Source organism: Sceloporus undulatus, chromosome 4 (assembly GCF_019175285.1).
Source record: "Sceloporus undulatus isolate JIND9_A2432 ecotype Alabama chromosome 4, SceUnd_v1.1, whole genome shotgun sequence".
NCBI lineage: Eukaryota > Metazoa > Chordata > Lepidosauria > Squamata > Phrynosomatidae > Sceloporus > Sceloporus undulatus.
The window spans coordinates 77071794-77086055 of NC_056525.1; the positions used below are offsets into that span (position 1 = coordinate 77071794).

The 14262-nt window shown below is 41.0% G+C and overlaps 1 protein-coding gene across 2 annotated transcripts in view; it reads right to left on the minus strand.

Annotated features, from left to right (window-relative positions):
* Positions 1-14262, minus strand: part of MKNK1 (MAPK interacting serine/threonine kinase 1) — a 52640-nt gene that overhangs the window by 22527 nt on the left and 15851 nt on the right. For both annotated transcript variants that reach the window (XM_042464643.1, XM_042464645.1), the window contains 2 exons: positions 6474-6572; positions 4916-5013 (listed from right to left, as the gene is read on the minus strand). In XM_042464643.1, coding sequence (XP_042320577.1) covers positions 4916-5013; positions 6474-6572 — 197 coding nt within the window. The remainder of the gene's footprint in view (positions 1-4915; positions 5014-6473; positions 6573-14262) is intronic.

The following is a 14262-nucleotide window of genomic DNA, read 5'->3' on the forward strand; positions in this document are numbered from 1 at the left end:
AGATCAGTGATTATTGCCAACTTGGATAGCTTTAAAGGGAAATTAGATAAATTTGTGCAGGTTAATAAGACAGCAATTGCTACTATAATCATGATGGCTAGATATAACCAGTATGTGAGACAGTATGCCTCTACATAACAGCTACTGGGAAGCAGGAGCATGAGGGTGCTACTGCACTCTTGTTCTGCTGGTAGCCTAATTATCAAATTTGCAGATGACACCAAATTAGGGGGAGTAGCTAATACCCCAGAAGACAGGATCAAAATTCAAAATGACCTGGATAGACTAGAAAGCTGGGCCAAAGCTAACAAAATGAAATTCAACAAGGAGAAACGTAAGGTATTGCACTTAAGGCGAGAAAATGAAATGCACAGACATAGGATGGGGGACACCTGGCTGAACAAGACTACATGTGAAAGGGATCTAGGAGTCCAAGTAGACCACAAGTTGAACATGAGTCAACAGTGTGATGCGGCAGCTAAAAAGTCCAATGCTATTTTAGGCTACATCAATAGAAGCATACTGTCGAGATCAAGGGAAGTAATAGTTTCACTCTATTCTGCTTTGGTCAGGCCCCACCTGGAATACTCTGTCCAGTTCTTGGCACCACAATTCAAAGAGGATGTTGAGAAATGCCCTATGAAGAATGACTTAGGGAGCTGGGGATGTTCAGCCTGGAGAAGAGAAGGTTAAGAGGTGATATGATAGCCCTGTTTAAATATTTGAAGGAATGTCATATTGAGGAGGGAGCAAGCTTGTTTTCTGCTGCTCCAGAGAATAGGACTCGGAACAATGGATGCAAACTACTGAAAAAGAGATTCCACCTCAACATTAGGAGGAACGTCCTGACAGTAAGTGCTGTTCGACAGTGGAACACACTCCCTTGGAGTGTAGTGGAAGCTCCTTCCTTAGAGGTCTTTAAACAGAGGCTGGTTGGCCATCTGTCGGGGATGCTTTGATTTAGATTTCCTGCATGGCAGGGGGTTGAACTGGATGGCCCTTTCGGTCTCTTCCAACTCTATGTTTATTATTATTATTATTATTAACCTTTATTTATGAAGCGCTGTAAATTTACACAGCGCTGTACATGCAATCTTTTTAGTTAGACGGTTCCCTGCCCTCAGGCTTACAATCTAAAAAAAGACATGATACAGAAGGAGAAGGGAGTGGTGACGAGAAAGGGTAAGAGGTCCAGCAGTTCCTCTCAACCTCCGAGGCCTGGACCAAGGCAGATGGACTGGAGGGAGGGCAAGGCTTCATAATGGATGGTTAATCATTATCCAGGGAAAATACATAATCACAAGTAGGATAATACATATACAGTACATAGGAATACAGGAAATGGATCGATAAACAGCCAACAACAGAACATCAGATAGTAAGCGACAATTATGCGATGCCTGGGAAGGCTTCTCTGAATAGGATGGTTTTCAGCTCCGTTTTGAAGCTGGTTAAAGAAGTGATGGCTCTTGCTTGTGGAGGAAGAAGGTTCCAGGAGTGAGGGGCAGCAAGTGAAAAGGGGCGAATCCGGGATGGGGCAGAGGAAATCCTGGGCTGAGACAGCAGACCTTGACTACCAGAACGGAGGGCCCTGGTGGGAAGGTGAGGAGAAAGAAGGTCTGATAAGTAAGGAGGGGCCAGTCCATGGAGGGCTTTGAATGTCGACAGCAGGAGCTTATACTGAATGCGGAAAGGGAGAGGGAGCCAGTGAAGGGATGCCAACACAGGAGAGATGTGGTCAGAGCGGTGGGTGGAAGTGATAATGCGTGCAGCTGAATGCTGGACAGAGATTAAAGGACGGAGGTGAGAAAAAGGAAGCCCAGCCAGGAGGACATTACAGTAATCCAGTCGTGAGATCACTAGGGCATGGACCAGGATCTTGGCAGTAGAGGCAGTGAGATATGGTCGGATTTTGGCAATATTGTACAAAAGGAATCTACAAGCCTTGGCAGTGGTCTGGATCTGAGGGATACACGACAGAGAAGAGTCAAAGATAAAGCCAAGACTGCGGGCTTGCTGGACTGGTTGAATGGAAATGTTGTCCACAGAGACAGAAAAGGAGTGTTGAAGGTTGGGCTTAGGAGGAAAGACAAGAAGCTCCGTCTTGGACATGTTGAGCTTCAAACGCTGATGGCGCATCCACTGTGAGACAGCTGTAAGGCAAGATGAGACTTGCTGTTCAAGCCTTGGAGAAAGGTCAGGGGCAGAAAGATACAGCTGGGTGTCATCAGCATACAGATGGTAGGAAAAGCCAAAAGAGCTAATGAGTTTTCCTAAGGACAGTGTGTAGAGAGAAAACAGAAGGGGACCCAGAACAGAGCCCTGGGGAACTCCAACAGATAAGGGAACAGGAGAAGAAGTCTGACCCCCTGCAACTACTGCAAAAGATCTGCCAGACAAGTAAGATCTAAACCAGTCGAGAACAGAGTCTGAGAACCCAAGGTCAGAGAGTATGTCAACTAGAAGACAGTGATCAACAGTGTCAAAGGCTGCAGACAGATCGAGAAGAATGAGAACAGAGTAAAGGCCATTAGCCTTGGCCTGTAAAAGGTCATTCGAGATCTTAGTGAGAGCTGTCTCTGTAGAATGCCTTGGGCGGAAGCCAGACTGAAAGGGATCAAGGATGGAATTGGCTTCAAGAAACTCAAGACAGCGCGAATAGACAACCCGTTCCAAAACTTTAGAAAGAAAGGGGAGAAGAGAAATCGGACGATAGCTAGACAAAGAGGAGGGGTCAAGAGAAGGTTTTTTCAGAATTGGGGAAATGAGAGCATGTTTGAAGTCCGAGGGGAAGGAGCCTGTAGAGAGAGAGAGATTGAAGATATGGAGGAGCGAGGGCAGAAAGGAGGGAGCTATAGAGATTAGAAGACGAGTAGGAATAGGATCAAGAGGACAGGTAGCAGGTTTGGAAGAGTTCAGAAGTGTAGAGAGTTCATCCAAAGAGGAAGGAGGAAAGACAGAAAATTTGTTAGGGGAAGGCGAAAGAAGATTAAGAGCAGTAGAAGAATCAGGAGGGACTATCTCAGAGCGAAGAGTGGTAATCTTAGAGATGAAATAGTTAGCAAAGTCATTAGGAGAGAAAGATGAAGAGACAGGAGGAGAGGGAGGTTTAAGCAAAGTGTTGAAGGTGGAGAACAAACGCTGCGGGCACCTCTCATTGGAAGAGATCAGTGATTTGTAATAATTCTGTTTTGCCATAGAGAGGGCGCGCGAGAAAGAAGAAAGAACAAATTTGAAATGGATAAAATCAGCCCACTTTTTGGACTTTCTCCAAAGACGTTCGGCCGCTCTAGAGCAGGACCGGAGAAACTTAATGTTGGGGGTAAGCCAGGGCTGAGGCCTAGTCTTAGAGGAAGAAGTGCGTACAGAGACAGGGGCAAAATGGTCGAGAGTTGAGGAAAGAGTGGAGTTAAATAAAGACATTGCTGAATCAGCAGAATCCCCGAGATTTAGGGAAGAGAGAGATGAATCCAGGGTCTGACCAAGATGGTTAGAGTCAACAGATTGAAGATCACGAAAAAGACGTTGAATAGTATGGCGAGGAGGAGGAGTATAAGTGAGAGCAAAGGAGATTAAATGATGGTCAGATAGTGGAAAGTCAAGTGCCAGGTAGTCAGAAATGGCGCAGTTTGCAGCAAGAACTAGGTCAAGACAGTGACCAAGAGAATGAGTTGAAGAGTTGGAGTGTGGTTGGAGGCCAAAAGAAGCTAGCAGAGAGTTAAAGCGAGATGTTGTAGGGTTGTTGGAATCGTCAACGTGGATATTAAAGTCACCTAGGATCAAAGTGGGGACTGAATCTGAAAGGAAGAATGTCAGCCATGATTCAAAGTCAGATAGGAACTGGGTGGCAGAACCAGGAGGGCGATAGATGACTGCAACCCGGAGCTGTAGAGGAGAAAAGAGTCTAATAGGATGAAACTCAAAGGAAGAGAAGTGATAGCTGGGGGGAAAAGATAGAACTTGAAACTGGCAGGAGTTAGATAGCAAGATACCAACCCCTCCTCCTCGACCCTCAGGACGGCTTGTGTGCGTGAAGGAGAGACCACCAAAAGAAAGGGCAGAGGAGGTTGCAGTATCATGGGCTGGGAGCCAGGTTTCGGTGAGAGCGAGGAGGTTAAAGGATTTAGAGAGAAAGAGGTCATGAATTGCTGTTGCTTTAGGGGCAGCAGAGCGGCAGTTCCAGAGGGAACAGATTTCTATGTTTCTATGTTTCTATGATTCTATAAAAATAAAGCACACACTCCATTAAAAGGCCCTTCTCTTACAAATAATAACTGAAAGCCTGCCAAAAGCAAAAAGGTGAAAAGAGGTCAGAGAGGGGGCCAGCCTAGTTTGCCAAGGGAGGGAATTCCATAGCCTGGGATCAGCCACTGAGAAAGCCTTCTTCCATGTCCTCACCAGACATTTCTGTGATGATGATGGGCCTGAGAGAAAGTCCTTCCCTAAGGATTCCCAAAAAAACCCCACACTATCATCTATGGTCACCATTTGTCATCACTGTGTACTTTTGGTATATAAGCACCTATGAAGCAAGACCTTAAGATAGTGATACTAAAATCTTTCCCCCACCCTCGACAAAATATATGAATAACAATATTTTGCTTATTTAGTGTGCAGATTTTCATCCACACATTCATGTATATTCATATTTTAACATTTTATAAGGAAATAACATTGTTCAAATTAGAAGAGTAAATAAATTCAATATTTCATTAAATTCAATATCTAACTCAATGCATGTAAAAATTTTACACATAAAAAATGTTGGGAAGAGGTGGAGGAGCAGGGACTAGAGCCTCCAAGGCTCACCCCCTCCTTGAGGAACTCTCATGCCCCTCCCCCAGAAGTATCACCCCACCATTTGAGTACCCCTGATTTAAGATACTGAAAAGAACTCTGAGGCACTTTTACTTACTTTAACTGCATATTCCTTCCCATTTTGCAAGCTGACAGCACCCTGTACCTTGGCATAGGAGCCCTCACCAAGCAACTCTGCAGTGAGTTTGTACAAATCTGCCAAAGAAAGCCAGCAGACAGAAATGTAAGGGAAGCTTAGTACAGAAAACTTCAATGAATTGTACAGATAGGCTAATAAGTTAATTACTATTACCAACAATAATATAACAGCAAGTGCTCTCTTGCTAATAAACAAAATTGAGATAGCAGCTTCGGTTTTATCAATCTGTTCTCATCAATAAGTTAAAATCAAAAGCATGGGAGTGAAGTTCAAACCTTATCCACATAAATATTAACTCCCAAAATTCTGTGATCCTACCAACTTAACTGATGTAAAATAAATATTTCAAAATCACTGCAGTTTATTCTCCAAGGAGAATTTGAGAAAGTAGTGCTGTTTCATGTTAGCATCTTAAAATAGCTGTAGTCCCAAACAGGTCTGTGTTAAGAAAAACATAAATTCCTATTATTTGTAGTTACACATGAGGCACAATTCAAAGAGGGTAACATGACAATATGTCTTCTGAATTCAGTGTGTTATATGCAAAGCAGTCTAATGCATGCTTACACAGAAGTAATTAAATGGACACTGCTCTCAATTAAATGTGAATAGTACTGGAGTTTTAAAGGCCAACTGCTCCTCCTCTCACATTATTCTGAAATAATCCTAATGAAACAGAAATAAGATTTGCCACCCACCAGAACCTCAGCAAATATTCAGCCAGTCTGACTTCACTCTCTAGGAGGTTCCCTAGCTAAGGTACTACCTTGTGTTTTTTATGTACCTTCAAGTCGCCTATTGACTTATGACAAACCCATGAATTTCATAGGGTTTTCTTAAGGCAAGAAATACCTAAAGGTGGTTTTGTCAGGTCCTTCCTCTGGAATATAGCCTACAGAACCTGGTATTTGTTGGCAGTCTCTCATCCAATTACTAACCAGAGTTGACCCAACTTAGCTTCCAAGATCAGACAGGATCTGGTGCCTGTAGGGTATTCAGGCCCTGAGGTGTTACCTTAATTGATATAAACATGGGTGATGTAACATAAAACAAAATTTCAGAGTCTGGGCAGGTTTATAGGCTAGGAGGCAGCCTTTCAAATATACTGGCCCTAGGCCATTTAGGACTTGAAAACCACCACTGTGAACTGTGTTCAAAAACAGCATGGAAGCCAATACAGCTATGCTGAACCAAGACCATGCGGTGCCAAGATCAATGATGAATCGTCTACCACATTGTGCAGAGACTGTGCACACTTTTCAAGGGCAGCCCTAAGTAGATTGAATTACAGTCGTCTAATAAGCAAATAATGGATGATACTGTATGAACTTCAAAATGTCAATATTCTGCTGCCTTTGAATCTCCCAAATACAATGATGCAACTCAAAAACAGTAGGCATAAAACACACTGATTAAAACAGATTTTCACCATAAACAGTGCTATAAACTCTGTTGTAACTGCATAAACTGAGGCTACTGTGCAGGATCATAAAAGAAAGCAAAAAAGAAAGCCAACCTTCAAACCTTCCAGGGAAATTATCTGTAGCCCTGGTCCTTTTTTTCTTTTTCCTTTTGACACTGTCCGCTATGGGAAGGGGCTGGCTGCTGACCTTCTCTATACAGAAGAAAGGGTAGAAAGGGTAAACAATAATTCTGTTTGTGTTATATAATGCTGAAAAATGATATGTGCTTGTGCTTTTTAATATTCTTTCTCATTGTAGCATTTAATATTTGATCTCCTGCATTTCAAAAAATTAATGGGTAACAAAAAGGACATATTTTGCCTAAGACGTACCCCCCCTTCTCTTTTTTTGCTAGTTTCAGGTCAAATATTGTTCAGGAAAATATGAAAAACAAGCACTTATAATAAATTTACTGAGAAAGCCATCTCCATCTCTTGGTACTATGGCAACAACATGGCAAACTGGCCTAACAAAAATATCTATACTCTTTCAAAACCCTCTAGTGTGCCTCAGTTGCCAAAAGGCAACATTTCCACATAGCAGATTGCTGGCCTGTTTATATCAGGAGCTTCATTATCTCTTCGCCATTTCAGCTGTCCACATAAAAACAGGATTATCTTTGTTAAAACACAACAGAATAATACAGTTTGATGAATATGAGAATAAAGCCATAGAATATATAGGAAAGCAAGGGTCACAGATTGCAAGCCAAAACTATTGCTAAAAGAGGCAAATACTGGAGAGCAACAAAATCCATAGGAAACAAGGGCAATATATGTCCAAGTGCTCAGTGAATGGTTGTTTTTATTTTTATTTTGGAAGAAGCCCAATGCATTTCAGCCTATGCATATATCAGCTGAAACGCATTGAACTTTTTCCAAATTAAAAAATAAAAATAAAAAACACCATCCACTGAGCATTTCAAAAAGTGTCTCCTTTTTTCCTGTCAAATCTACAAGAAGTTACCATTCTATGCCATTTCAGTTATCACTGCAATCTTCCAACTCTGTGATGACTTACTGAATAAGCTGGAGAAAAAGGTCAGTTCTCTGTACACAAAAAGTGTTATCTACAAACATGGGCCCCACAAGAAAATAGTTTGCTTTTAAAACTTGCAGCCACTTTTTAGATGCTTCCAGACTGGATCCTTTCTGTGTGGTTCATCAGTTCCATTACTGTTTTTGCAGTTGTTATGTGAGATTGCAACCAGAGATCCACACCTAGAAGGAAGAGCTGGCTTTTGTGGGTGGCATACCTTGACATTCCATCTGTACAAGAAGGGAGAGGGATATGTCGTGGGGCAGTTTTTTGTTGCTCTCCTCCTCACTGCCTTTAGTCCACTAACTGTTGGATCTCCCTTGGAAAGACTAGCAGGACTAGAGTGTTTGAGAAGAGGTTCAGCACACCTGCAGCTCAGTTAGTGCAGCCCCAGATGTTTGCACTCAATAATCAGCTCCCCTAGATAAAGCAAGCAGCAAACGCACTACAGATTCAATCTCTGAATTAGCTCAGATGTTTCTCACAGAATGGGCAACTGAATATGTGTCCAGTGGCTGTAGAGCATTTGCTGCCTGCCTTATCTAGGAAGGCTGATTATTTTGTAAATCCAGACTACTCTTCTGTGCACACCCTTGTTGGTTTTGGTTCCCCAGCATCTGACTGATTATCCGTCTCTCATCCTTTAGAGCAGGGATGGGGAACCTACAGAGGCATGATGGGAATGGTAGTCTGTCAGAACCAGGAGGGCAGTGGGTTCCCCACCACTGTTCTAGGCTCATAATCAACCACACACCTTCTCAGTTACCCAAGTGAATTATGACACTATTCTCCCAAAATTATTGCTTCTCCATTCTCTGATATACATACAGATGAGTGCTGCTCTGTTACCCCCAGGTCTAGTCTTCCTTCACCCCTAGTCAACCTGTGATATCAACTTAATATTAAAAGGGATGTTTGGATCAAGTATCCAAGAGGGCACCTCCAGTGCAGGAAACTAGGCATAGCATATAAGGACTTCCATGACTGTACCTTGAGATCCTGTTGGCTCAGCATGGGAAAAGACAAGGCACTTAGCCAGAACAGATCAATTAAGATCAGAATCTGCACAATCCTTTCACATAGGAGTGAGATTGGAGAGCAATATACAGTACCAGGTACTTGCCAGAAAGCTGGGGTTCAAAGGGAGCTGGAAATTGCACCTTTTTGTGTAAAACATTTGCATTGACTGCCCTGCCATTTCCACACATCTCTGGTTATTCTTCCTCCTGGAAAATCCACTCAAACTCCTGAAAAACTGCCTCAGAACACATTTCACCCTATAAAACTGCCTATTTGGGCAATTCCAATTTGGTTCACTTAAGTCAGGCAGAAAATCTGTTGGATTCAAGCTTGACCCCTCACTACTACTGGCTACTCCACACAGCAGAGTACTGAGCCCCATTTGGCTCAGTGTCTTCCCCCAGATCAGAGCCCCACTTCTGGAACCAGTAAAGTATCACCTACTGCAACCCTTTAATTCACTGTCTGCTATCAGCTTTTATATCCTAGTTCTTTTGTGAATGTGTGTGTGAGAGAGAAAGTTTTCTGTACATGCTGATTCCTTTTTTAATCAATAAACTAAACTAATTTAGAGCCAGCCTCTGGATTTCTTGAGTTAGGAACCATTATACATAGGCTTGTATCCTGGCTTTAGGGTTAGCCTAAGCCCTCTTGCCACTTCCTATTGAGTTAAATTAATTCCCCTATCAAAGTCAATTGTGGGTGCCCTCCCAAGACCCCAGCTTTTTGTGTCACAGCTCCATCCTTTTACATTAGGAGAAGACACATCCCTAGGGCTACATGCAACCCCCTTCAGCCATGTTTTGAGTGCCCTTAGTTCCTGCAAGCTTTGAAGAACACATTTTCTTTGGCAACAAAAACAAGGGTCAACTTAGGTTCCAGAAGACCTCTGCACTATTTAACATCAAAACTACCTGGTTTTGGTTTGTCTTGCTTGTCTGGCATTTTTTGGCAGTCCCTACAATAGTCACAGGGTCAGGAAATTGGCCTCTGGATGCACTATGGTTACTCATCTCTGCTTATCAAATGATTTTCAGCTCTCAACTGAAAACATTTGTATCCAGATGTACAGCTTTAGTTTGAACTCATCACTGCTTGGCATCAATTCAGTGAGGCATCTTTAAAAGAAAAAGAAGGAAGGGTAAAGTTTGACTTTGTTCAACAAATGTAGCCAAATTTCCCATCTCTTCACCACAGTTAACCATTTGAGGGGAAGTGACAGGTTCTCTCTCACATGCACAAATCCTACTTAGCTTCCATATGAGGCTTTAGAACAGTGATCTACCTATAGATGGAGTGGTTTACTGCATGATCACCCTGACTCATTCATGGAATTGTATGGAAAGGGGGATTCTCCACATGTCATTTTCTGTTTGTAACCCTCCTGTGTTTTCTTACCACTTTCTCTCACCAGAAAAATAAAACATTAAGGAAGAAAGGACAGAATGTCTACACAGTACTGTTTGATAGTATTAGAAATCCTGTCTGGAAGCACCTAGGTTGTGCATTGATATTTATGGTACCTAACAATAAATTCCTAACCAAGATTTAAACAGCCATCAAGGCACCATCTTAGCATTCAAAAGCTCTCTGGTACCATTAGGTAGGGATGAAAAAATACCCCTGGCTTCTGATAATCAGCATAGGCAATACAGGTTGAGTCTCACTTATCCTACATGCTTGGTTTTGATTTTGGATTTTTTTTTTGTACTTCAGAATATTTGCATACACTCACACATATATACATATATAATGAGATAGAGAAGATACCCAAGTCCAAACATGATGTCCAAACATCATTTATGTTTTGTACAAACCTTATACAAATATCCTGAAGGTAATTTTCTAATATCTTTAATAATGTTGTCCATGAAACAAAAATTTGTGTACACTGACCAATTAGAAAGCAAAGATATCACTATCCCAGCCACACAAGTGGACAATTTTGGATTTTGAAATTCCTGATAAGGGATATTTAACCTATACTAAAGTAGATTACCCAATGTTCTAATCCAGTGTAAGGAAGCTTCTTACATTATTATATCCCCGTTTCATACCCTACTTTCAACCTTCAACAAGAGAGTGAGTGAGCATATTCATGCAAGATGGAAAATAACATACAAATGTACAACCCTGTCCCAATAACTGGTTCTCTTTAAGAACACCATCTGGAGCTGGCTATTTAAAACACACACACACACAAAACCTACAACTTGTTCTACAGAACAAGAATATCCACCTTTCTTATTATTAAATCTGAAAAAATATACCCTGGTCACTTAAATATATCTTTTAACTGATCATTTAAAATTGGACCACAGTTTGGAAGTAACATGTTACAAGGGCAATTCTCTGTCTAAATATTGTCCTCTCCCCACCTTCCATATTCCAAAACTACAAACAATTGTCTCTGAAAGTGACCAGAAGTGACTGGAATGTCACTTCGTGACACAATATGTGACAGTGTGGTATGGGGTTGGGAAGTGCTCAAAATGGCCTCCCAAATTTTGGCATGATCCAGCCCAGGTTCAAGAGGAATTAGTCAGATAATGTTTTTAAAGATGGTGAGATGCAACACTCCTGTGAATGTAACTTCACTCACAGGATGCTCCTAGAAGAGGAAATGATGATTACCTTTTTTTTTTTAAGAGTTCCTCCTTGCCTATTTACAACTTGAGAGGCTGTCCTGGAGAAATGGGGAAACTTCTAGAATCGTGCAAGAGGTAGCACAGTGGGACTGCAGAGGGAATGGGCAAAAATGACCACCAGCTCTAAAAAGGGAGTCCCCACCAAATCTCAGTGCCTTCTTCATTACACAAGAGCCACTCAGGATCCAGCTCATCAGATTCTGAATACTGACATTAATATCTTATCTATATAAATAAAAATGTAAATGTTTGTTTGTTTAAAATCTTAAATCTCCAAAAGCTCTTCATCGATTGCTTTCACATTTTGACACAACATTCTATTCAAATACACACATGGTTTTATATGTGCCACTGGTCACTGTGAGCTGCTGGTCACTGTCCTCCAGAGTTTGCCGGCCCCCAAGTGTCCCTTTGGGACCTGCAGAAGCCAGCAAATGGGCCTTGGAGGATGGGAGCCAGTGGCAAGAGCTGATCTAGACAGGAATTGCTTCTCACATGGACTATTATATGTTGCATGTTGTAGAGTCGGTAAACCAAACAATCTCTATATCTACACAGACAATGGAACAACAAAAATATTGTATACCCACAAGCATTGTGACATTGAATATTTCAGAAATGTAGGCTTTCTCTTTTCTTTCTTTTCCATTTAATTGAACTGAGCCACAGCACCGCGTGGCTGGGTACAGCTAGTTGATTATTAAACTGCTTATTGACAATGGTCCAAAACACACTGCAGAAATAATGCAGCCTGCAACCTCTTTAACTATCCTTGTTCAGTGCTAAGGAATCCTGGGAACTGTAGTTTATTGTGGCACCAGAGCTCCCTGACAAAGAAGGCTAAATGTCACAAAACTACAGTTCCCAGAATTCCCAAGCATTGAGCCAGGGCAATTAAAGCAGTCTCAAACTGGGATATTTTTGCAGTGTATTTTGGACCAATGTCACTGAGGCTGAAAGAAGATTAAGAGGTGATATGATAGCCCTGTTCAAATATTTGAAGGGATGTCATATTGAGGAGGGAGCAAGCTTGTTTTCTGCTGCTCCAGAGAACAGGACCCAGAACAATGGATGCAAGCTACAGGAAAAGAGATTCCACCTCAACATTGGGAGGAACTTCCTGACAGTAAGGTCTGTTCAACAGTGGAACACACTCCCTCCGAGTGTAGTGGAGTCTCCTTCCTTGGAGGTCTTTAAGCAGAGGCTGGATGGCCATCTGTCGGGGATGCTTTGATTTGGATTTCCTGCATGGCAGGGGGTTGGACTGGATGGCCCTCGTGGTCTCTTCCAACTCTATGATTCTATGAATTTTGCTTCAAGCACTGGCACAGCTGGGATACTCAGATTTTAGTCTGAACACCATAAGTATGTTCTGTCAAGAGCACATCTGAAACCCAAAAGCCATACAGCCTACTTGGCTAGTGACTAAAATGGTCGAACAACATACCTTCTGGTTTGTGAATACTGCTTTAAACAATCAATTGATGTAATTTTTCATTCTTGCAGAAATCTTGCAAGGGAAAAGATTTCTCCTTACAAAAATTTCCAGTGCACAGCCCTAACCATTATCTTCCATCATCCTTACAAACACTGACAGACTATTCCATCTTTCTTCCTTTGTAGAAAAATAAAATACATATTGTTAACAATCTGCTTACCCATACTGAAGAAACAATTCCTCTAGTATGTTAACATAACTTTATCAGAAACTAAGAGAGGTTATGTGATACAGATGTAACCGTTTGTCTGATACTCTCAGATGCTTTTGATTAGATTGCTAAATAAATACAGACTTTATAGAAGCCACCACATTATTTCTAAAATATATATATAAATGTTATCGTTCTTATCAACCTTCTGAAATTAAAATGAAAGAGCTAGAAATTTTAGTTGCAAAAAAAAAGGAAGAGCCTTCCCAGAATGAATTAAACAATGCAATGAAAATATATTTCATCAACCCCCATTGCTTATATCAATAGTGACAAATGATGTCCTTCAAAAGTTCCATCCCAAGAAGTTATTTATTTTCTCTTCCAGTACTGGGAGAACCAGCATATGGCATCCATTGCCTGGAGAATTGTTCAGACCAAACTTCTTCCAGTTTCTTCCATGTCTGACACTCTAAAGGTTATAGAGTTTTGTTTCACACCAGAAAATAACTTCACTCATTGACATCTCCAACTTGTGCTATACCAGACATACAAGAGGTGTTATTTTATCTGTTTATTCAGCCTGTGGCCTGTAATCTGAAATGCATGACATATCCTTGCATGACCTCTGATGTTCTAAAGATACTTTCCCAGATAGAATAAACCAGACACATTTTACTGTATGCAAAATGGCAATCAAATGCTTCACAACAAGACAACAATTCTACTTTTAACTCCCATCATCTCACAAATCATCTTGAAGTATAATTTACATAAAACAACATTAATAGACCTGGAGTCACTTCTGTATTAGAATATTTCAGCTAATTTACATTGCAAAACTGGCAGTAACTTTGAACGTTTTTGGGGAAAAAAATTCTTCTTAGTCAATTCACAGTAAACTACTTCTAGAAGCACCGTTATTTTATTCTACTACAGCAAAAACAAGGAGTCTTATGGAACTCTCTAGGCCTAAAACATATGGAATAAATGTTCACGATCTAGAACAATGGTTCCCAACCTTTGGTTCTCTAGCTGTTTTGGACTTTGTCTCCCATAATTCCTGACTGGTGATCAGGTTGGCTAAGGTTTCTAAGATCTGAATTCCAAAACAAATGGAGGAAAAAAAGTTGGGACCAATGATCTAATCTCCTTAAATGAACTGGTTACGCTGAAAGTATCTAGTTCAAAGTTTGTTCACTTTATTTTAATGAGCAAATTTTATCATCTAACTATATTCTATGTTGTTTTATAATGAACCATTCTTTGTAAAATTATCTCAAGAAGGAAAATTTATCTTTTTAAGAAAGAAAGGGAAGGATGAACATTCTAATTTGTAGCACAACCAAAGATGAGAGACAGAGGAGACTACATACTGTATCATGGCAGAAGCACAGAGACCTTTCTTTTAAAAGCAGACTACTACTTTAACCACACATGCATGTTCAATTTAAACAGATCTTTTCCAAAATGTTTTCTTAAATGTG